We start from the raw sequence: 24,242 nt of genomic DNA on the forward strand, positions 1-24,242 counted from the left end.
GATCAAGCCCTGCATCAGACTCTACGCTACACAGTGGAGCCTGCTTGGGATTCCCTCTCTCTCTGCCCCTTTCCCACTCACGCGTGTGCTCTCTCTCAAAATAAATAAACTTTATTAAAAAAAAAAAAAAAAAAAAAAAAGATTCTGCTTCTCTGAAGCTATTTGAGATGAGGTCGTATGGAAGGCCTCTTTGAGAAAGTGATATTGGACCAGAAAGGTAAAAGGGAGAGATTTAGTATGTGGCACAAAATGTGCCAGGCAGAGAAAAGGGGAAGGTAGAAATGTGCGTAGCAAGTTCAAGAAACAGAAAGATCAGTGAGGATCAAGAGGCCTGAGCAAGGGCACAAGTGGCAGGAGATGAGGGCAGGGAGGTGAGTAGGGTCAGATCCTGGAGGATCCGAATAAGCACTTCAGTAAGGTTTGGATTTTATTCTGAACGTGATGATAAGTCATTATAAGGTGCTGACACGGGAAAGGTCATGATTTGATCAGTTTTTAAAAGATTCTGGCTGCTGTGTGGAAAACACAGAGTGGGAGGGCAAGAATGGTGGCTGGCGTCCCAGTCAGAAAGTACCAAGGTCAGTCTGGTTAGACATGCTCCTAGCTTAAACCAGGAAGCTAAGAGCACAAGGGAATGAGATGTGGTTGTACTCAGGCTACACTGTGGAGTCGAAAGGACATGGATACGTTAAAATGGGGTACAACATAAGATCACCATAAAGAATGACTGTATGCTCTTTCCTTCTAGGAACTGGGTGAATGCTCTTTACTGAGATGAGAAAAATATGAGAATAGATACGGGGTAGGCGGAAGAAAAATAAATCAAGAAATCTACATAAGGAATTTGTACTTGCAAAAAGCCCTCCGAGTGATTTGGACTTACCTCTCCCTTGTCCACACATTATCTAGTTGAGAAACAACCAGTTACTAGAACACAGCCTCTCACAGGAGTACCTTCCCAGTAAGCAGAGAATGTGATAGGTTACTCAACTTCTACCCAATGGGAGAGGGAGATTCTTTACCTAGAGAGATGACAGTCTCATAGTTTTCCCGCATTACATCATTGTAGAGGGCCTCCTGAGTGGGATCCAGGAACTCCCATTCTTCCTGGGAAAAATACATGGCCACTTCTTCAAATGTCAACAAGCTCTAAAGAAGACAATGGGCTTCAGCTCAGTACTTGCCACTAGAGAAGCAGCCCTACCATCTGGCCCATGGTAGACCCTGGGCACTCAAGGAATTAATAGCACTTTTTTTTTTTTTTTTTTTGTATACTGGGATGGCAGAAAGGAAAAAGACAAGGGACCATCAATAGACTAGGTGGTGCCCAGGTCCCCAAGGAGAATATCAGGGCTAACATGCCTGTGAGCACCTGCAGGGCAGTGTGGGTCATGGGCAGCATGGAAAGGCAGCCCTCAATGGCTGGACTGCACAGCTCACCTGGGATTTAGGCAAGACGAGCTCAGGTGCAACTGTCCAGTCTTTGGTGTTTGTCTTCTCAGAAAAGGCTAAGATCTGATGAACAGGCACAGCTGTGGGTAGAAAAAAGGCAGAGAATATTTCTCACTACTGTGAAAATCCTTCACTCATTTCCAAAAGACAAAAGATTCTCGGGCACCTGGATGGCTCAGTCAGTTAAGCCTCCGACTATCAGTTTCAGCTCAGGTCATGATCTAGAGGTTTGGTGAGTTCGAGCCCTGCGATGGGCTCTGCGCTGATGGTTCAGAGCCTGCTTGTGATTCTCGCTCTCTCTCTGCCCCTTCCCTACTCACAGTCTCTGTCCCTCTAAATAAATGAACTAAAATAAAATTTTTTTTAATACAAAAGATTGTTTCTTTTAGTACAGATGGGATACATTTACAAAATTAAGTGATACCTAGTAGTGACCTTCTCATAGTAAACAAGAATCAAGCATCTACTAATCCCTGAATCTGGTTCCCCAATAGGCTATCTTCAGTATTCACGAAGTCATTAACAGGAAATCTCACTTTTTTTATGTGATATATATTCTGAGTAGGGCAAAAATTAGAGGTATTTAAAACTGTAGAACTCAGGGGTGCCTGGGTGGCTCGCCGGCTGGGCGTCAGACTTCGGCACAGGTCATGATCGCACAGTTCGTGGGTTCGAGCCCCGCGACGGCCTCTGTGCTGACGGCTCAGAGCCTGGAGCCTGCTTCAGATTCTGTGTCTCCCTCTCTCTCTGCCTCTCCCCACTCACACTCTCTCTCACTCTCAAAAATAAATTTAAAAAAACATAAAAAAAAGAAAAAAAAAAAACAACAACTGTAGAACTCAGAGTCCAGTGTGCCAGGAGAAGAAATGCAAAAGTAGAGATTAGCTTGATGAGTTCAAGCAACAGCAAAATCAGTACGGACAAGATAACTAAGCAGGACAGCAATGGAAGGACATTAGGGTAGGGAGGTGAAGCAGCCACATGTTGTAGGCTCATAGATACCTCAGTAAGGAATTTGGGTTTTATTCTGAGTGTTTATGAAGACATCCTAGAGTTCACAGCAGAGAAATTTCATGATTGATCAGGACTTTAAAGTCATACAAGTATGAAACATGATTGCGCCCAGACTACACTGTGAAGGTGGAGCCCAAAGGACAGTGCTGCGTTAGTAGTAGGGTATGACAACAAAACCACAGTAAGGGATGACCACATTTTTCGTGCCTGTCATATTGCATGATGGTACCTTATACGGGGATGGGAAATGTAAAAGAAGAGCACATTTGGAAAGGAGAAAGGGATCAATTATTTTAGGATAAAGAACGAGCACGTGCACTTGAAAAAAGCTCCCTGGGTGATTTGGATTTACCTCTCCCTTGTCCACACATTATCTAGTTGAGAAACAACCAGTTACTAGAACACAGCCTCTCACAGGAGTACCTTCCCAGTAAGCAGAGAATGTGATAGATGACTCAACTCCTACCCAACGGGAGAGGGAGATTCTTTACCTAGAGAGATGACAGTCTCATAGTTTTCCCGCATTACATCATTGTAGAGGGCCTTCTGAGTGGGATCCAGTAACTCCCATTCTTCCTGGGAAAAATACATGGCCACTTCTTCAAATGTCAACAAGCTCTAAAGAAGACAATGGGCTTCAGCTCAGTACTTGCCACTAGAGAAGCAGCCCTACCATCTGGCCCATGGGAGACCCTGGGCACTCAGCGAATTAACAGCACATGTTTCTTTGTTTTAAAGTAAGAAGGCAAAAAGAAAAAAAGCAAGGGATCATCAACAGTCTAACAGGTGCCCAGTTTCCGAGGGAGAACATCAGGGCTATCATGCCTGGGAGCACCTGCAGGGCATGAGGGTCATGGGCCCGGGGAAAGGCAGCCCTCAAGGGCTGGACTGCACAGCTCACCTGGGACTCAGGCAAGACGAGCTCAGGTGCCACTGTCCAGTCTTTGGTGATTGTCTGCTCAGGAAAGGCTAGGATCTGGTGAGCAGGCACAGCTGTGGGTGGAAAGAAGGCAGAGAAAATTTCTCTCACTTCTATGAACATCCTGCCCACATTTCTAAAATACAGAAGATACCAATCCTTTCATCAGAGACAGGACACCTTTGCAAATTATGTGTGGTGTCTTAAATTGACCTTCTCATTGCAAACAAGAAGCGATATCTACCGACACCTAGAACAGGCTCCCTGGTTTTAACAAGTGAGTTAATCAAAGAAAAACCCTTTTTATTTTCTTCTTATGAAATAAATGGTTCTCAATCAGGCGAAAGTTAAACATATTTGAACATGAAGTACTCAGAGAATCCAGTGTAAAATATATCATTTTTTAATCCCTATTTTTTTCCTGATACACAATTGTGTTTATATTTGGGCAACTGATAACCTGTTTCTGATCTCAATTCATTCTGTATTTTATGAGGATGGGACGGCTCCTATTTTCTCCAGCTTTCTAAAGAACAGAATTCACGGTGTTACCATCAGAGTTCAGTGGTGTGGACATTTCTGCACCTTGGGCCAATGCCCAACTTCACCCACCACTGGTCCACTGACACCTGGAGGGAAGTGGGACTTGTCATTGCTGAAGGGTCTGTTTATGGATCTACAGTGCTGAGCACCCAGGAAACGCTCAAAACGTCCTGACTGCACAAGATCCTATCACATTTCCCAAGAATTAGTAATTATCACGTCCTGCCTTACCCATCTCACATGCAGGATCAGTTTCTTTATGAGAATTCCAGTTCAGACATTCTTGAAGTTCATGGTGTGGATTCCAAAATTCATTGTGGAACATGCCTATGGGTTGTGAGTCTGCTGCCTTCATCTTGAAGCCCAGGACATCTACAGTTTGTCTGAAGAGCACTCCCTGCCCCTTTTTCGAGCTCTTGGACTGCAAGCTAGAAAGAAACAATGTCCATCTGTTACCAGAGAACTTACTCTGCTGGGGGTGGGCAGGGGGCTGATGGCAGAAAGAAAAAACTCAGTACAGATGTTGAGAAGTATGAGATACAAGGGAAGCTGACACACATAAGGAGACACTGGGCCACCAATCTTCCATAGGGTAGTGACTATGAAATCTTGGGAAATTACAGACACAGAAAAAACTTGTGGCAACTGCTAACTTTCAAACAATTGCTCCCACCCTTCTGCAGGCAGCACAGCTCAGGGGAACAGCTCCATGTTCTCAGGGTATCTTGAGAAGCTTTCTCCTAGACTTACATCCCTGCCCTCAGGGGTTTCCTGTTCTGTATCTTTCTAGTTTTCACCCCAATTCCACCATCTTCGGTAACTGAAGTCATGGGGGAACTGGACTAAAAATCACTAAGACGATCTTCGTCCCAAAGCACCAAGAGCAGAAAAAATGTGCATGTCATTAACTAAGTCACATAAAATTTACTATCTCCTACTCACAATGAGAGAAAAATGAGCAGAAAAATCCTGCCTTAACTTCCCCTTAAAAAATCCACCGCCAGACCCTTTGTCTCCTATTATTCAGGTGAAATAAGGCACAGCTCATTGAGAGACAAACGTCCACTGAGGGCTTGGCCCTCCTAAAAATGGTCACAATTCAGGAAAGGTTGGACAGTGAGAACACTTACAGCTTCTGGCTGCGAGGAGCTTGTCCAAAGATTTCACTCTCGTGCTTCCTACCCCACGTTCCCCATGCCAAGGGGCCATCCGGAGAACATTCTGAGTTTCTCTTCAATCTTAACGTGTCATCCCGGTCTCCTGTCTATCGTAAGGGGGTACAACCTCTCTGACCCTTCATGCTGTCGTGAAGATGGAAGCCCACAGTGCGTGGAACGTTCCACCTTCTCAATTCCACGGTATGCCTACTGGCAGGAGACCTGGGACAGAGAAGCGACACCAGAGAAGGAAAGTAATTACGGAAAAAGGAGCCTTAGCATCCCCCAATTAAGCAACTAGATGCTCAACACTCTCCTTCGGCACCTCTTTGCAAGAACTGTAAAAGGGCACCGTGCACGCGATTCGTTCCTGCATTTTTAAATCTCTCCCTACTTCACCCAGAACAGTAACAGAGGACCTTTGCTTACAAAATGTCTATCCAAAGGCAAAGTCGTAAAAGAGGAGAGGAGGGGAGTTGGGGGTGATGAGGGTGACCCTTCAGCCCACCTGCCCTTTCTTCCACGGTCACTGAGACCTCCGGGCGAGGCTGAGCACAGTCTCGGGAGCCTCGCTTTCCCTGAGCGATCCCGCGGGAACGGCACCCAAATTCGTCCCGGAAGCCACGGTACTCCCCCGTGGCCGGCTCCCGGCTGTCCAGCATGCTCAGCAGGCACGAGGACGCTGCCCAAGCTCGGCACCCGCAGAAACAGCCGTCTCCGAGGCTGCACCGCCCGGGTGCCCGGTGCCCGGCGCCCGGTGACACGGCTCCGAGGCGGGAAAGCCGGCTGCGCGCCCGCCCCGCTTCTGGACGCCAGGCCGGAAAGCCCGCGACCACAAGGCCCGCCCCGGTGACCGACGGGGTCCCAGCGCGGCCCCGGCACCGTCTGCGCAAGGGGGGACAGCGACGTGGCCTTTAGAGCCTGACGGCGGAGTTCCCCAAGACGGTCCGGCTGTCAGGCTCCCGCCGCCGGGCCCGCAAAGTGCCGCCGCCCTCGGACAATGGCTGTCTCGCCCCCGCCCGGCGCGCAGCGACCGGTGTCCCTCGGGAGCTCCGGGACCGACGCTCCCCCCGCCCCGGGCTCACCTGCAGGTCGCCGCCCTCCGCCCCGCGCCGCTCAGAGGCGGGCCCCGCGAGGCACAGGCCAGACCTCAGCACACGCCCTCAGGTCCCCGTCGCCGCCTGCCGCCCATTCGACCCCGCGCTCCGGCCGGAAGCGGAGTGACGCGCTTCCGGGGGAGGGGCTCCGAGCAGCCGCGCCGCGGCCCCGGGCCTCGCGCAGAGGAGGCGGCCTTCCGCCCGGGGCAGCCCTGGCGGCGGGAAAGAGTTAATGCTACCGAGTGTCCCGGCCCGCCGCGGCCTAGAGGGGCCTGTGCGCGGCTCGGCGAGCGGCTGTCGCCGCCTCGCGTCGCCGCTCCGGGAGGCGCTGCGCACCCGGCGGCGCCCCGTGCCCGGGAGCCCCTCCCGGCGAGGGTGACCGCCCCTGCGCGCGCCGGGTCCCCGGCCTTCCCGGGGCTTCCGTCCCGGTCACGATCGGCGGCCCCCAGAGGGCTCGTCCCTTTTCTGGGCCGCGCGTCCCCCACGACGATTCCGTTTTTCCTCGGGAGGTAGGTTTCAGCCTGTGAAACGGGATCCATGTGTGTAGTTGTCCCTGACCGGGAAATGGAGGCGCGGCTCGGCCTGGACCCCACAGGTGACCGACCAGAGCCCCTAGGCTGGGCTTTGGGGCCCCTGCGGTCCTGGCTCCCGCCTGTCCGCTACGGCATGCTCCCTGGAGGCCGGGAACCCCCTTTTCATCTGGCCTCCCCTGCAGTCTCTGCCAGAGTTGCCCGGGTAAAATGGGCATTCGTTCCACGGAGAGTTCGGAGTTCGTGAATCCCACCGTTCAGGATCGCAGTATTTCGAGGTGTCGCTGTCTCCTAATCATCGGGGTTCTTGTAGTGTCAGCCTTCACCGGGCAGCGGGTTACTTACTAGGCGCACGACGTGCAGCCGGCGGTAGAGTCCGCAGGACCAGGTCTCTGATGCAGGGCGTCTGGCCGAAAGACTGAGGCACTTTCGCGACCATCACTAGCTAGGAAGAGGGAGCCCTGAGCTGAGCGCTGCGGGATTCCAAGGAAGTGAAAGTTGACCCGTGGCTGGGGAAATGGTAAAAGAAACGGGAAAAGGCTTGAGGGATCTGCCCGCCCCCGGGAGTGGGGCCACATCCACACACAGAGGGAAAGGGAAGAGCAAAGCCTGGAAAGCTGGGAAAGATTGGGGTGTGAGAAGATCGGCAGTACCTTTTCACTAAGTGTGACTGGGCTACATTTGGAGGAGACTTGCCTTAGAAAAGAAGTTCTCGTGGACCTGCCGCGGAGTGCGTAGCACGGGAGCGAGGCGATGGCACTGAATAAAGTAACTCCCGGAGCATCCCCGCGGGCTTTCCGAGGGAGCTTCTTTCCGGGGCAGTTCGTCTGGAAGGAAGGTTATGGTGGGAATGAAAATGGGAGATCGGGTCCAGGCCATTATGTTAGTGGTGCTTTCAGATGGAATCGGGGAGCCCCTCTCTGATCCTTTTTGTGTGAGAGAAAAGGATTAAACACAGGCGGTCGGCAAAAGCATCTAAGTCACTGGACTGTTTCCAAGCAGGTTCATTTCCTTGGAATCCGAGTCAGGTTGGGACTTAATTTTCTTCCCAGGCTTTCAGAACCCGTGGACAGCGCTGCTTGAGATCCTCGCCATCAGGCCCAAGGCTGAGCGTATAAATGGCAGCATCTGCTGGCGGTGCTCCTGTGTTCTCTACAGAACTTGTGTGACTTGTGAATTTCTACCCAGGGCCGCACATACACAGTCACGGGGGCCTTAGTTGACTTGTGCTTCATATCTGGCCTCAGGATCAGTATTAGCCTTTGTGTTCCTGATGCCAAGAGGGATTAACTTGCCTCAACTCCTCAAGGCAGACCAGGCCGGCCCCCTGGAACGGATCAGAGACGGGAAAGAAATACACCGATGTCCAGGCTCCCAAGATTGTGAGACGGGAATGAGAAACAGAAAAAAACCCAGTTGGCTCAGGACTGCACTTAGGCCAACTTCATGACGCACCAGAGATCACACACAGGTAGGGCATGTATCTCCCTGGTGGGAATAGTTAGCTGAAGTCTCACCTGAGGGGAGGACTCTCTGCCCAGAACCCTCACTCATTTGGACCCCAACCAGGCTGTTCAGCACAGGGCTCCCCCAGCCAGGAGGTTGGATGTTGTGAGCACTGGATTCGATGTATGAACACTTCTCTGTTCTTCTCTACACTCTCTCCCTTTGTATGTTTGTTTAATTATGTATATTCAGTCTCCCTTTTAATTAAAGCTTTCCTTCACAAACGAAACTGCAGCTATCGTGAATTACTACTATTCAGAACACCCTGCATGAAACTGACAGGCCTGATTCATACCATGGGTATGGAGTTGGAAGCAGAAGATGGGGAGACAAGTGGGAAAAGAGACCCTGTGAAGCTAGAAGAAACAAGGCACAAACTGGTGAATAGTGAATGAGTGCCAGTAACGATTTTCGTAGTTTGAAATCTGGTGCCAGAGTTGCTCAACCTTGCTGTGCGGCTCACCAAAGTCCCCGAAGACTTTCCTTTTGCAGTCACACTCCCCTGCATAGATAGGCACCGCTTGAAAAATGATGAAAGTAGAGTTGGGTAGCAATGACAGCAAATACATACAGTTTGTTCTGAGATACCACACAAGTGCTGTAGTGGGGATGAACGGTTTTGCTGGGTGACTGGCTGGAGATAATGATGCTGCTATTGGCTAATAAATTCACTTTTTCTTTCTCCATTTATACTAGTTATCAATGATTAACTCCCTTGGTTATGGCTGCCTTTTAAAAAGTTGCTGATCCGTCGCCTGTTCTGGCTACCCACACTACCATGAACCGTTTTCCTTCATGATTACCTTAGTGCTTCATCATCTCTTGAGACCCAGCCGCGCATGAGCGAGCAGCGTGCCAAACATGGTGAGGGGGCTGTGGGTCTAGTTGAGGATGTACAGAATGTGTCTGGGCAACAGGTGAGAACAGGCAACTCAGAACCTGGTGAGTTTAGTTACGAAGTGGGGTGAGGAACACAGTAATCTCATTGCTGGAGACGTGTTGAGAAATGCACAGTAGCCCCCCGCCACCCACCGCAAGCTGTTAGCTATCTTGGGTTGGTCCCATGCCCTTCGTCTATGGGGAGGATTTCTCATTTGCTGACATAATGTACACACTGATACAGTCAGTGGATGTTTAGGGTCCCTAATACAAAAGTTAAAGCTCAGAACAGTTCTCCAAAAGGCCAGGGAAAGGACACTGTCCCTCACTCAGGGGATCAGGAAAATTAGAGTTGGTGAATTAACATCCAGTCTCTCTTGCCGAAAGGTTCCTTGAGTGCAGATGCTATGGTTATGCAGTAAACAAAGTTGTATCAGAGCTGCTGCCGCCAAGATTAAGGCGTCAGTGCGGGATAGCGATGAGTTTCACACAGTGTGCGCTTGTCCAGGTAGGACTAGGTGTGAGATCCGGTCAGTGTCACGATCTTGTACATTTTGGGAGAAGGGAGCCGTGAAAGGCACAGCACAACAGGAACGTGGCTTTGGTTGTGGGAGACTTGTGGGGAGAAGGCAACTGAGATAGCAACCAGAGGTCCAGGAGAGGCACGGACTGAAGGAGGCGTGTGGGTCAGAGGAACGCCGTAGCCTGAGCACCTCTGTGCTCAACAGGAAGCAGCTGGCTGGGCGCGGAGACGGCATGGCTGGAACGGGAGGTACCGGTGTCCCCGGTGAGGAGGCAGACGTGTCCTTGGGCTGTGGGAGGGGGACCGGCGAGGGGCGTAGCATTTCACAGGACCGAGGATTGAGTGGTGTTGACATAATGTGCGGAGGGCAGAGAGCGTGGTGGGGACGCATCAGGGACGAAGCTGAGGAAGTTCACGAAGGATCCGTGGCATCAGGACAATGAATAACACCTGGGACGGCACGGAGAAGGGCGAGCAGTAGCACGTGTGTGGAGGCAGAGCTGGGACAGGTGAATGGCAGCAACTCCTATGGGTGACAAGTCATCCTGCTCCAGTTCCCCTCGCCCTCTCCCTGTGGTGACAGTCTCTCTCTCTCTCTCTCTCTCCTGCAGCCCCTGCTGTTTCAGAGCCAAGCTCTTCCCAGGAATGTGGACGGGACAGGAACGTGAGGGATAACAGAGCCATGTGAAGCCTGTCTGGGGCACGAAGGGCACCGCGAGTGGAGGGGAGGGACAGCGGAAGCTGACGGCACTTGCCAGGACGCAGTGGCCTCTCCGCGCCACGCTCCTCACTCACTCGACGGACAGGACACGTCCTACACTGCGGACTCAATGAATGAAGGTGGCTCTGAAAGACACAAGTGGCTTTGAGGTGCCTGCCAGACGGCAGACACTGGGGATTGTGCAGTGAACGGGACAGGCGTGGTCCGTGGCCTGCTGCGGCCTACACGCCATGGGCAAAGAGACGACAAACAAACAAAGATACTCCCAGATGAGTGCTCTGCAGGAACGAGCCCTCTGATGTGATGGAGAATGACTGTGGGCAGCCAGGAAGTGGTACCGCCTCTCCGAGGGGATGTTCAGCGTATTGTACGATCACCAGCTCTCTCCAGTTCCAGAACAATTTCAGCCCCCAACAGGAAACTGTCCATTAGGAAGTGACTTCTCATTCTCTCTATGGATTTACCTGTTGTGGAGATTTCATAGAAAGGGTATCACCTTCCGCACCTGCCCCCTCTCATTTAGCAGGTTTAAGTCTGTATCACCACTTCCATCCTTTTCTTGCCTAATACTCCCTCACATGAGCAGACATGGCTGGCCGTGTACGTGTCTTACAGTGAACCACCGTATACGTTTTGAGGCCGTCCATGGCCACTGCTGCCTCTCATGTTTAATTGAAAACTTCCATTATGGGGTACTCGGTGATGATATTTTATTAAAAAAGTTTTTTTTAATGTTTATTTATTTTTGAGACAAAGACAGAGCATGAGCAGGGAAGGGGCAAAGAGAGAGGGAGACACAGAATCTGAAGCAGGCTCCAGGCTCTGAGCTGTCGGCACAGAGCCCGACATGGGACTCGAACTCACGAACTGTGAGATCATGACCTGAGCCGAAGTCGGACGCTTAACCGACTGAGCCACCCAGGTGCCCCGATTATATTTTATTTAAAAAATTTTTATTTATTTAAGTAATCTCTGCACCCAGAATAGGTTTCAAATTCACAACCTCAAGATCAAGAGTCACGTGCTCTTCAACTGAGCAAGCCAGGCTCCCCTGCTTGATAATTTTTAAAAGCCACCACATTATCGAACCCAAATCCTAGAGGAAAACATTCCGTCTTTACACTGTTTACGCTGGCTAGCTTTTATTGATTAAACAGAAAATGGTCTAAGAGGCACATGTGCACAATCAATATCAGTATAAATCTTACCATTTATTTCTTTTTAATCCTTTGGAAAGTCACTGCTCTCCAGTGTGTGGTTCCCGAGGCTGTGGCGTCTGAGTGTGAAGGGGGTAAAAACTCACCCTGTGCCAGGTTCTGCTCCCCCTTCTCACCCCATCTTCAGGCTGCTTTGATCCCTAGTTTGGTAACTGCCTCAGGGTCATGCACCTCTGCGTGTTCTCCCAAGTTCCATTAATAAGTCAACAAAACAAGCTGTTTCCTTAGAATTCTTGAAGGTGGATTTCTGGAAAAGAATATATTATGTTGGTCTGAGAAAAATAAAAGGCATGAGATACTGTGACAGTTTTAGGACTACTAGGGTAACTGTGGGTGGCAGGGTCAGAGCTTCCCCCTCCAGTAACCTTTTTTTTCTATAACTTGCCCTTAGTGCTTTATGAGGAAGAAACCCTTTTTTGATTAAAGCTGTTATGCCAAGAATCTGCTGAAAGGAGCTTCACACACACACAGGCCTCACACACAGAGGCCACTGGCGATGGCAGTGGTCCTCAAACTCTAGTGTGTTCGGACTCACCCGGGGGCCATGTCCAGGCACAGCCCCAGAGATTCTGATGCAGTGGATGGGGGCAGGCCCCAGGAATATGCATTTGTGACAGGTTCCCAGTGCTGCTGCTGCTGCTGCTGCTGCACTCAACAGCCCCCTCTCTGGCTGCTCTGTGGCAGCCGCCCTCCAACAGTCTGTTTTCTCAAATAGCCTCCCAGGAACCTTCCCCAGAGAGGGGTCATTGAGACCAGGAGACAGGCTCTGTGTGGGGGACAGCTGGGGCCCAGATGAGCTGTGCTTGACCCCTGTTGTCTCTAGAAGTTCTCATTTTGCTCACTCTTACCCCCAACCCCCTTCATCTCAAGATGTCAGAGAGGTCACGAGGTCCTTCAACTGGCCTTGCATGCATTGTTTTCTGGCTCTGACACCCAAAGGGAGGTCCACCCAGTCCTTGGCCTGGGAATCAAGAGGGAGCTGCCTCTCCTGCTGGCACGATTACAACCTTGATGGATGGGCTTCCACGGGCCAGGAAGTCTGGCTGTCTCAGATTAGATGCTTTTTTCCTTGCCCTTCAGAGCCCAAATACGCATCCACCAGCCTTTTTCATGGAGTATGTGTCATTTTTCTTATGCAGCTTCTCTCATCGGCTTCCTCAGGTGGCCAGTCAGGCTCCAGCCCAGACTCTCCTCTTCTGTCTTTCTCCAGCATGATCCTCCTTTCCTGATAAATCACGTTCTGGCCAGGTGCTCGCAACACGCTTTCTTCTCATTTGGGCCAAATTCGGGGAGGCCTTTAGTTAGGCTGTCAAAAATTGAGATCAAACCTGCAGACAGACTGACAGATGACACAGAGCTGGCCTCCCTACCTCAGTTTTGTCACTGTCCAAACATCCAAAAAGGGACAGAACAAGAGAAAAGTAGGTGGAATTTAGGGGATATTTACCTGTGACCATAGGGTTTGCAGCTTGAAAATATTACAACTGGAAAATGAAACTAGGCTATTAATTAGTAGAAGACTGAATCCTATGACGCATTCCATTTAGGTATTTTTCTTGATGGTGCTTTAATTGTAACTTTCCTCATTCCTGTGTGTCATTTTCCAGAGTCCAGCATGTTTCTGTTCTCTCAGGTCTTGAGATCACGAATGGAACTAAAAACGAGAATCAAAAATGGGAAGATTCAGAGCAGGCAGAAGTGAAGAAGGCCCTTTGGAGAAAGTCTAGTGGCCTTTTTTGCCATCCTGAGACCAAGAGAGACAAGAAGGGTGAGCCTATGCCGAGAGAGCCACATAGACGTTCTCCAGATGAGCATGAGGGGACGGCCCCGTCCCAGGACGGGGGGGGGGGGGGGGGGGCAGCAGACACCCTGTGCTGGAGAGAAGGCCCGAGCAAATCTGAGCAGAGAAACCTGCTCTCAGGGATCTCTCTGTCGCCACCAGCCAGGCCCCGAACTGGAAAAAGCTTCTAAGTGTCAGGAATGTGGGAAAAGCTTCAGCTGAGGTCCTTACCTTGTTTGGCATCGGAGAATCCACACGGGAGAAAAGCCTCACAAGTGCGGCGAATGCGGGAAAGGCTTCAGCGAGCGCTTCGACCTCACTGCCCACCTAAGGACACATACCGGGGAGAGACCCTACCGCTGTAGGCAGTGTGGGAAAAGCTTCAACCAGAGGTCCGGCCTCAGTGTCCACCGGAGGACCCACAATGAGGAGAAGCCTTACCGGTGCACCGTCTGTGGGAAGACCTTCAACAACAGCTCCCAGCTCAGCGCTCACCGGCGAGCCCACACCCGGCGGAGCCCCCACCCGTGTGCGCAGCGCGGGAGAAGCTTTGGCAGCAGCTCCCACTCCAGTGGCCACCAGAAAACGCACACCGGGGAGAAGCCTCACAACTGCTCTGTGTGAGAGAAGCTTCGCTAAGCTCCGTGCCCCCATCTGCCATCAGGGGGCACACGAGGACGACACCTCACATCGCCAGGAAGGGACACACGGTACGGGGCTGGAGAGTCAACAGGCCAATTCCGTACATTGACGGGTCTCGTGGAGGTTCTGTCGGCTCACGGAGGCTTCTGCTACCCAGTCCCAGGCTCCCAGGCGCAGCAGGAGACTCACGAGTGGACCTCGAGAACCTCGGGCAGGAGTAGCAATCGGCGTGAGAACGCCGAGCTTGCTTTCCCGGTCTGCCTGTGACCCACAGTCCCGTGTCACCGTGGACTTCATCTGCTCTCAAGAAAGGGGGCTGCGGTATCCAAAGTCCTGCCAGAAATCGAGGGTAACCGTGTTCCAAACAGAGGATAGGTGGCTAGGGGCCTGGGAAGCGTTCCTGGGGCAGGTCAGGGGAGAAATTTTCCCTCATGGGAAGCACATCTCGAAGTTAGCCGCCTAGATGTTTCCTAACCCAATAATGACCTGTAGGCATCTGCTTGCAGGAACGTCTACCTCCGAGTCGATCACTGCTGTGTATCCCAGTCACCCAGAGAAGACGGTAGAGCTGGAGGGATGGCTCAGGCCACCAGGTACTACTACTCTAAGTGACTTAATCTCAGAGCAAGTGTGACACCTGGGTTCCTCTAAGATTTCTCCCATGTATGGCCCCGACCCAGGTTCCTGCTTTCTGGTCTGGTACAGTTAACGGTTGCCACAGGTTCATACGCGTCACTGTTTCTGAAGAAAATAAAGGTGTTTCTCTCTCCGCTGTTGGCCTTTGGACTGAATTCTCGCCATCAGAAACTTCATCCTCCTGCAGATCCCACAGGGGGATCCAAGGGCAGCGCCTGCTTTGATGCAGTAGGACGTGCAGAGAAGCAGCGGAACTGGGTTGGGAGGGTTTGCACGGTCACTGAGACGGACAGCAGAGGAGTAAGGAAAACCCGCACAGGAGAAGGAACGTGGGGTGTGAGGAGCATCAGGAACCAACCTAAAACACTACTTCTGAACAGGCCTAGATCATGAAGCTTCTGTCAATTTTCATGGATAAAACACAGGGAAAGACGGGCATGTTGTCCTGCTTCTTGCCTGTGCACACGAGGCGTTAAGACCTTGTCTAATTATGGTGACTAGGGTCCCAGTCACGGATTCAGACTCTGAGGCATTGAACATGAGAAAGAAGGAATATTCTGTCAAAGCCAAAAAACTGACATGTATTTTTAATTTTAGTGAACAAGGATGAGGAAAGCAACATGTAAGAATGTACGTCATGCTCCCTCCAGTTGAGCCTGGCCTGGGCACCCCACATGTCCTACACACACTGTCCTCGAGCATGACCCTTGCGACAGGCCACGCAGGCCAGTTTCCAGAGTCACAGGCTACGCTCTGGAAGGAAAAACCAAAAACGTCTTCCGAGAGCCTGGGTGAAGGCAAAGAGATGGGCTTCGGTGTGACCCGCTGGACTTGACCAGAGATGCATGGTGGGGAGGGGGAGACAGGTCGAGGTGGATCGTTCACAGAGGAGCTTTAGATGCCCACTCAACTTGGGTCTGGTTAAGGAGGAAAGTAGTTAAGGTCCATGGAAACAATGGTGGAGGGCCCAGTGAGGCCTCACTCACAGGCTCCTCCCACTGCAGGGTGTGCCGGGGCCAAGGCATCAGGGGCAACTGCTGACTCCTTGAATTGTCAGAGGTAGAGGTCACCTCCTCCCTCCAACGGTTTCACGCTCCAGTCCGCCGGGCACAGGAAGGAAGACAGTGCGAGAGTTCCCAACCCTGGCCTGTCAGCTACCCCACATAGTCTGGAGGAGACCGTAAGAAGCGGAGAATACATTCATTTATGCATTCATTCGGGAAACATCCGATTCCCTATAACATACCAGGTTATGTAGCAGCTAGACACAAAGCAGTCAATGGAGCGGACAGTTTCTTCCAGAATCTCCTCATGAGATACCTCCAAAGTACCAGCACCAGTGGGCAGCACCACCTAACTCCAACACCCCCATGATGTGACCCAGCTCGGCAGGGCCTGTCTTCCGAGTTGTCAATCCAACCTCCTCCCTATGTTCCCCCAACCCCACGTGGAGCGGCTGTTTCCCTTCCTTCCTTCCTTTCACTTCCTACGTCTGACACCTTACTGCCCACCTCCATGGACTAACACGGCCTGATCGCCGCACTCCCACTGGAGAATGAATTTGAAGTAGGTGTACACGAGGTAACACCTCCAAGGCTACAGATCTGCTCTCAGGTGTAGATGACCCTCCTGGTTTGGCTCAGCCCTTACCTAAGACCATGAAGAAGCTGCTGTCCCCCCTGTATAGGAAATACTGGGACTCTCCGCGCGGTTCCTATATCCCTCACTGAAACATCTTTACTGACCTCATTCCCTAACGGACAGGATTCTTTTTGCAAGGACTGCTGACCATTCCCATACAGAGGACCCAGTCTTCTCACACCCAGAGAAGCAGGCCAAAGCCCACAGATGCCCTGCTTCCCACTCACCTGCTGTGGTTCCTCAGCTTAAGGAGCCGGATGGGTGGCCAGAGCCGAAGCTGAGCTGGGCCTCTCCGCCTCCTTGCCCCACTTGCCTTTCCTCTTGCCACCTCTTCTAGGCCTCTCTCGTGAGGGGAGTGCCTCACGACAGGGGGTCGCCTCACCTGTCCCTGTGGTAGGGGAGTGCACCTCAGAGAAGGAACTCTGTGACGCCCTGCTCTGGCAGAGGAGGAAGTTGTGCTCCTGAAGCCGCTCAGGCGTGTTCCATGTACTTGGCCGTTCTAGTGGCACCTCTGGAGTTTTTCCAGAAGTTTGCGATTTACTGAATATCGCAAGTAACGCCTGGGTTTCCTGGGAGGCCCCATGCACACTATCCTAGGTTAGATGTGCATGGAAATTGAGATCACAAGGCTGGACTGTGAATGGGGGTCAAGTCAATTCCAAACCTTTACTTACACACATCTTTCATTCTGAGCGATCTCTCTGGTCAACACTCTGTGTGGAACCTCGGGACACAGCCCTCTACTGCACGTTAGCACCGGCATGGTTGTCTTGAGGTGCCAGAGGCCTGGGCCCCCAGGTGGGCAGGCACAGCCGAGGCTTCATTTCACACCCACTACCGCCAACACTCCCAGATGTGCCCCGTACTGGCACCAGAGGAAGAGCTAGGGATTCCGGTAGAGATCAGATACGGTGCCTAAGAAGCTTTTACAGCTGAAGGTAAGGTGGTTGAAGCAAAGAGAGCCACCAGAGACCTCATGCGTAAGAGAGCATGCTCACACTCGCCCCCTACCGTCGAGGTATTATCCACTGGGGGCCATCCATGGGTAGCATCGGGCACTGTCCACTGGAATCCCCAGGCGGGACTGTTTTTATGAGTCAAGCCTTGACCAGATACAGGACATAGTTGCAGAAGCTGACACATCCCACATACGGTTGCTAAACTCTCTGGTTTCTGGGGTGGGCCAGGCACAATGGGGCCTCTCCCATGCACCTGGTCTCCCTCACCCTCTCATTCTGGCTTCTTAGCTGCTGCCTCAAAGCTGGGCTCTGGAGCATTTCACATGCATTTCCATTCCTTCTCAACTGACAAGCCACCTGACATGTCCAAATGGGATTTTTTTTTTTTTTTTTTTTTGAGAGAGCGAGCTCACTCGCATGTGCCCATGGGGGAAGAGCAGAGGGAGGGGAGAGTCTCTGCAGGCTGATCCTGCCGAAGCTGTCACGGAATGAGCCTTTGTGAGGGGAAGACCACATGAAACTGTGAGGCCTACATTCGCAACCAGACATCTGCACCCCGAGCCGCCAGTTTCCTGGTCCCGATTCTGGTCATGACACAACTACAGGGTCATGTCTAGGATGTCACAGGCACTGATAAACTCTCGTCCCTGATCCTTCCTGCCTCTCCCCTTCCAGCCTGAGACTCTGTATCTCACCATTTTCTTCAAAGAGTTGGGCCCCCTTTGAAGGCCCCATGGCCCGCGCAGCCTGAGAGGAGTTGTGTCTGGTTCTTCTCTTGGGAAAGCCCCTGGCCGTGGGCTTCACGGGCTCTCCTTATGGGAGAAGCTCTGCGACTCCCCACACAACCACAGGGCTGCCGGCTCTTCTCGGAGCACACACACCATCACCTGGACAAAACCCCATCACTCCCACCTTCCCGTCCCGAGAGAGATCATCCACGGGCCCAGGGAAGAAAGGTGTAGTGTAGATTCCCGGACGGCCAGAGCTAAGTTAAAGACGAAAAGAAGGAGGCAGTCTGGGTGGCCGGGTAGAACAGAAGGTCAGGAACCCAGAGCCACATCTGGCAGTGGCAGAGAGCACTTCAGAGGCCCATCTGCTCAGGGCGGTGCAGGGAAGTCGGTGGCAGTCCCACGCAGAGCCGCGCAGCTGACACCCGGCCGTGCTGCCCTCAGCCCCCAGCTGGCCTCGCTCTGTCCCTCTCCCGACCAGAAATCCAGTCACATCCGTCTGCTTCGGGGAGGACACTGAGGACGCAGCCCAAGTTCTCACAGCTTCCTGGGCATGCAGTCCCTGCGTCCGAGGGCAGAGGGTTCTTGGGCTCTGTGTTGCCAGCTCGGAGCCTGGAGCCCGCTTCAGATTCTGTGTCTCCCTGTCTCTCTGCCCCTCCCCCGCTCACACTCTGTTTCTGTCAAAAATAAACAAACATTAAACAAATAAAAATAAAGAAAAGCAGCAGCATAATCAGGTTTCTCCAGCTTCTCCCGGATGCCTGTGCCCTCACCTAGGTAGTCTAGGTCCCTCATCTCACTTTCTCTTTACATAACCCCCTTCTCACCGTGATCCCCCAGCTTCTCAGTCCAAATTGTGCACCCGGGTCACTGCCATCTCTAGGCTTTCTGGATGACACACCCTCACCCAGGCTTGGATGCCCCGTGCGGAATGGTCAGGAATTGCTTCAGCTCCAGAATCTTCTCCTTCAATGCACCCCGGGCTGCTGCCGTGAATAGCTGGGTTCCCAGAGCTGGATGAAAGCCTCCTGAGGCCGAGCTCTTGCTAGTAACTGCAGTCTGAAGAGCTGGTGGGGTAGCTCCAACTTGCCACCCCCTTGGAGGGGTCAGATCTGCCATCGGCCATCTGAGAGAATGTGAGCAATACAGAGGAATTCACCCCCAACTGATGGTGAACAGTTCCAACAACCTGGAAGAATCACCTCCAGGGAGGCCTCTCTGTAACAAAGTGTAGTCTGGAAAGAGAAAGAGGTGAATGTGAGACTTCATTTCTACCTGATTCTCCTAGTGTAGCAAGAACAGGACAAATGTCTTCTCCCGTTCAAGTCAGGCTGGCCTATGACAGAGTGATGCTTAATGGAAACAGCACTGCCTCTGACCACAGGCGGATCTGCTTTCCAGCCCGGCTTCGCTCCACAATGATTGAGGCAAATTATGCATCTTTTCTGTGCCTCTTTTTCTCATCTGAGGATAACAATACCTAAGTTGCAAGAAAGAGAAAAGGGTTAGAAATGCTATTTGTAAAGCATCTTGCTCTGTGCTTAGCATATAGAAGGTGCAGAGTAAATGGTCTGGGGTGGTAGCGAGAGAAACTCCATCTTACAGGAATTTCTTCAGGGTACCTGGGTGGCTCAGTCGGTTAAGCATCTGACTTAGGCTCAGGCCATGATCTTGCAGTCTGTGGATTCAAGCCCTGTGTCGGGCTGTCTGCTGGTGGCTCAGAGTCCTGGAGCCTGCTTCAGATTCTGTGACTCCCTCTTTCTGCCCCTCCCTTGCTTACACTCTCGATGTCTGTCTCTCTCAAAAAAAACAAACATTAAAATTTTTTAAAAATTTTAAAGGAATTTCTTTATGACCTATCTCACCAACTGACATGTATTTATAGATTTAACGTCTGTCATTCTCCTGTAAGATGTAAGGTTCTTGCAGAGGAGGGAACTGGTCTGGTCATTGCTGAATCACAGCACCTCCAGTACTGCTTGGAGTGTATAATTATTCTGCAAATGAATGAATGGGTGAGAAAATGTGAGTAAGACTGGTGTCAACAGAACTGATTAGCTGCCTAGGTGTCAAGTACGTAAGCATTATGAATATAAAATATGAAAAGTGGTCTTTGTTTCAGGTATCTGTTATCTGTCTCTCCTTCTTTTCCACTAGTAATGCGCTAAGCGGGATTTCTGAACCTCAGCATTATTGACATCTTGGGCTACACAGGTCTTTATTGTGGGTAAGTGGGTAGGTAGGGGTATCCTGTGCATTACACGATGAACAGCTGTGTCCATGGCCTCCACCCGATGGATGTCAGAGGTACTGCCGACTTCTGACAACAACATTGACTCCATTGTTAGGGAGGAAGAGAATCCCAAGCAGGCTTCAAGCTGTCAATGTGGAGAGCCTGACGCAGGGCTCGATCTCACCAACTGATATGAACACTTGAGTGGAAATCAAGGGGCTGATAGTCAAGCGACTGAGCCACCCAAGTGCCCCTGGACTTCTTTACTTTCTACAAATCGAACCCAATTATATAACTACTCTGTCCCAAAGCCCTGCAGACTTCCTGTTGCCACTGGTATAAGGGTTAAACTGTAGTGTAGGGCTAACCTGCAGCTTGAGAGATAGCAGCTTCGTGTTGACACTGCAGCTTGAGAAATAACAGCTTTGTTTTGACACTGAAGGTTAAGAGATAACAGCCTTGCTTTACTCTTGTAAATTACGCTTCCTACTCTTGTAAATTAGGCTTCACCAATTAAGGGAACAAAAGTTCAAAGAAAAGAGCACCAGAGGCATGGTCAAGGAGATCAACTGGTTGCCACTTAACAGCAGAAAGTCTAAAATAATCACCCCATCCCGGAACTGTTTCCAACTCATCTGGGAACTACTTTGTTCTGTTCCCAGGTGATGATAAAACGATGTGGTTGGCTATAAAAACTCTATACCCCAGCTGTTTGAGGCCGCACTCTGATCAAAAGTGTTGGTCCCGATCGGTCGGCCTTGCCTCTCATTGCAATAAACTTTGTTGTGAGAGTCACTGGGGCCCGTAGCATTCTGTTTCAGAAGTCGTGTGGATGCAACACTGGGATAAGCCAAGATCTCTGAGTTTACAAGGCCTTCCTCAACATTCAAGGCCCAATCTACCCCTCCAGCCTCACTGTCCACTATCCTATATACATTCTCCAACCAGTACAGGTGAACCAGTCCCAGGTCCTAGAACAAACAGACTCTGGGTTTTCTATCCATAGTGCCTTGGTCCGCTAAACATTTCCTGCCTAGAACACTCTTTTCTCAAGGTCCAACCAGGGGAGGAAGGGTAGCTGAGCCTAGAAACACAGAAAGAAATGCCCTCAAGGAGAGCACCACCAAAAGGCAGGAAGTCCACAGGATGAGTACCTGCACCGGCACCACCGCCACCCCCCCCCCACCTTCCTGAACCCTCCTCATGCTTTCAACTCTTCAGCCCTGTCTCCGACTCTCTCTCTCCAGGCGCCTTATCTAACTCCACCTAATACCACGATGTTTCTGGCGGGTTTGTCTTCTCCACGAGTTCGAGAGCCGAGGGCAAGGAGTGTGCCTGAGTGGCCTTCTGAGGCAGTAGGGCCTCGGGGAACGAATGTTTTCTCAGCGTAAATCGCAAGGACAAGAGGCTCAGGGCCTTTCAAAGGCCTCTCCCCTGGGAAACGTACGGACGGGGACCCCGAAGGGAGGCGGGCTGGCACGCCGGCTACCTCGTCCCCACGCCTCCCCAGGGGGGCGAGGTCCCGGAACACGGCCAGTCGGTGTCTTCGCGTCCCGACACCCAGGTCGGGAGATGACAGCTATGGGGAGACGCAGGAGCAGCAGCGCCGGGGACCAAAGGAAGAGGAAAAGTCAGCTTCACACGAGCCACTCACCGGCCACGCCACCTTTTCCCGGCGCGCTGAACCAGAAGCTGCCGCGGGGCATGCCGGGACTTCCTGAAGCCCGGACGCAGGCGCAGGAGCTCAACCCAAAAAAAAGAGCGGGACAGAACACGCAAGCGCGGCCTGAAGGACACTTCAATTTCTCTGGTTTCCGCCTTCTGCTAATGGACAGCAGTCCTCACCAGTAAATGGACAGGATCCTCTTGGCGTCAAGCCCTGGGACCAATCACGCTTTTGGAGAGTACCGGGCCCTTGTTAAGGCTCTCCTATTGGTTGCTGTTAAGTGGGTCAGGTGCTTCTGCTTTTTGACTTGGATGGGTTTTCCTTCCAACACTGGTGTTGCTCAGAGCGTTTTACAGATGGGACAGCGACAGTAGTAAGAAAAAAAAAAAAAAAAGTCACGCTAGCGGTATGCTAAGGCACAGTTGTAAACACGTTCATACTAAATAATCCGAACAACCATCCTATTGTTTCGGAAAGGGTTGTTAACATTAGGCAGGGAGACATAAAGGAACTTCAGGGAGGCAGGATGCACCTACAAGTGGGAGCCTGAAGAAGGGGCAGCGGAGTTTGAGAAAAGAGGATCAGATAAACATATTCCGGACGTGCCTGGGCTGGATGCCGTGCGTGGAGTCTCACAAACTTTCTGATGTTCCAATAAAAAGCCAGGGACCCAGTCAGGACCCCTCTCACTCTCGAGAGCTCTATACTTGCCCTCAATAAACTCTATCACTTTGCCCACTCCCTTGTCCATGAGATTCATTCTTCGACTCCATGAGAGATAAGGACCAGCGTCTCTCCCACCCTCCTGTAACACTATGAAGTCAATAGTATTACTATTTTCATCCTCTAGAAGGGGAAACCAAAGACAGTTTTCAAGCGACTGTCTACTGACAGAAATAGGGCTAGAACCTGCTTCTAACCCAGTGATATCTTCCCCGTTTCATATCTTAATATTCCACGAGTACCAATCATTGTCATATTAAAAAGAAATCTCCCCATTCCTTATTTCCCAAGCAACATTCTCTCTCTACAGAGGAAATAACTGTTACTTGTGTGTTTATCTTCCTGTACCTTCATATGCAATTTTGCCCATTTACTTTATCTTGAAGGTTTTCTATTTTTTTTTTTCAACGTTTTTATTTACTTTTGGGACAGAGAGAGACAGAGCATGAATGGGGGAGGGGCAGAGAGAGAGGGAGACACAGAATCGGAAACAGGCTCCAGGCTCCGAGCCATCAGCCCAGAGCCTGACGCGGGGCTCGAACTCACGGACCGCGAGATCGTGACCTGGCTGAAGTCGGACGCTTAACCGACTGCGCCACCCAGGCGCCCCGAAGGTTTTCTATTTCAATATATCGACCTCATCTTTCATTTTTAGGCCGTTGCGTTTAGTTATATACCATAATGTATTCAATCCTCAATCATTACTTCTTTGATAGACATTGAAACACTTTCCTAATTTTCACATGTGTGTGTTATTCTAGATGGGAATATTCCGAATATGTTTTGAAGAGGAAGCTGATGGATTGAGATCCTGAGTGTGAGGGCAAGAACAATGGTCTGTGTTTTCTGGCCCTTTCATCCATCCATCACTTATGGAGGCACCTTGAAGGATTAGCACTCCATCAGGATATAAATGGAGGGAGGTGTTATATGATATACACCAATAAACCTTCTTAGAGAAAGCATTCCACTATGATTAAGAATAACACACACGGGAATGCATACTGGTGCAACCACTCTGGAAAACAGGGTGAAGTTTCCTCAAAAAATTAAAAATAGATCTACCCTATGACCCAGCAATAGCACTGCTAGGAATTTACCCAAGGAATACAGGAGTGCCTGATACATAGGGGCACTTGTACCCCAATGTTTATAGCAGCACCGTTCAACAATAGCCAAATTATGGAAAGAGCCTAAATGTCCATCAACTGATGAATGGATAAAGAAATTGTGGTTTATATACACAATGGAATACTACTTGGCAATGAAAAAGAATGAGGGGCGCCTGGGTGGCTCAGTCGGTTAAGCGGCCGACTTCGGCTCAGGTCATGATCTCGCAGTCCGTGAGTTCGAGCCCCGCGTCGGGCTCTGTGCTGACAGCTCAGAGCCTGGAGCCTGTTTCAGATTCTGTGTCTCCCTCTCTCTCTGGCCCTCCCCCGTTCATGCTCTGTCTCTCTCTGTCTCAAAAATAAATAAAATGTTAAAAAAAAATTAAAAAAAAAAAAAAAAAGAATGAAATATGGCCTTTTGTAGCAATGTGGATGCTTAGCATAACTGGGGAGCATTATGCTAAGTGAAATAAGTCATACAGAGGAAGACAGATACCATGTGTTTTCACTCTTATGTGGATCTTGAGAAACTTAACAGAAGACCATGGGGGAGGGGAAGGAAAAAAA

The 24,242-nt window shown here is 51.0% G+C and overlaps 1 protein-coding gene across 5 annotated transcripts in view; it reads right to left on the bottom strand.

Annotated features, from left to right (window-relative positions):
- ZNF75A (zinc finger protein 75A) overlaps nt 1-24,242 on the bottom strand; it is a 48,121-nt gene that overhangs the window by 4,526 nt on the left and 19,353 nt on the right. For 4 of the 5 annotated variants that reach the window (XM_086692151.1, XM_086692152.1, XM_086692150.1 and 1 more), the window contains 4 exons: nt 3,368-3,459; nt 2,958-3,084; nt 1,441-1,532; nt 1,023-1,149 (listed from right to left, as the gene is read on the bottom strand). In XM_086692151.1, coding sequence (XP_086548277.1) covers nt 1,023-1,149; nt 1,441-1,532; nt 2,958-3,084; nt 3,368-3,459 — 438 coding nt within the window. The remainder of the gene's footprint in view (nt 1-1,022; nt 1,150-1,440; nt 1,533-2,957; nt 3,085-3,367; nt 3,460-24,242) is intronic. The other variant, XM_086692153.1, reaches the window with a different exon arrangement.

Source organism: Puma concolor, chromosome E3 (assembly GCF_028749965.1).
Source record: "Puma concolor isolate L17-30 chromosome E3, mPumCon1.1.hap2, whole genome shotgun sequence".
Taxonomy (NCBI): Eukaryota; Metazoa; Chordata; class Mammalia; order Carnivora; family Felidae; genus Puma; species Puma concolor.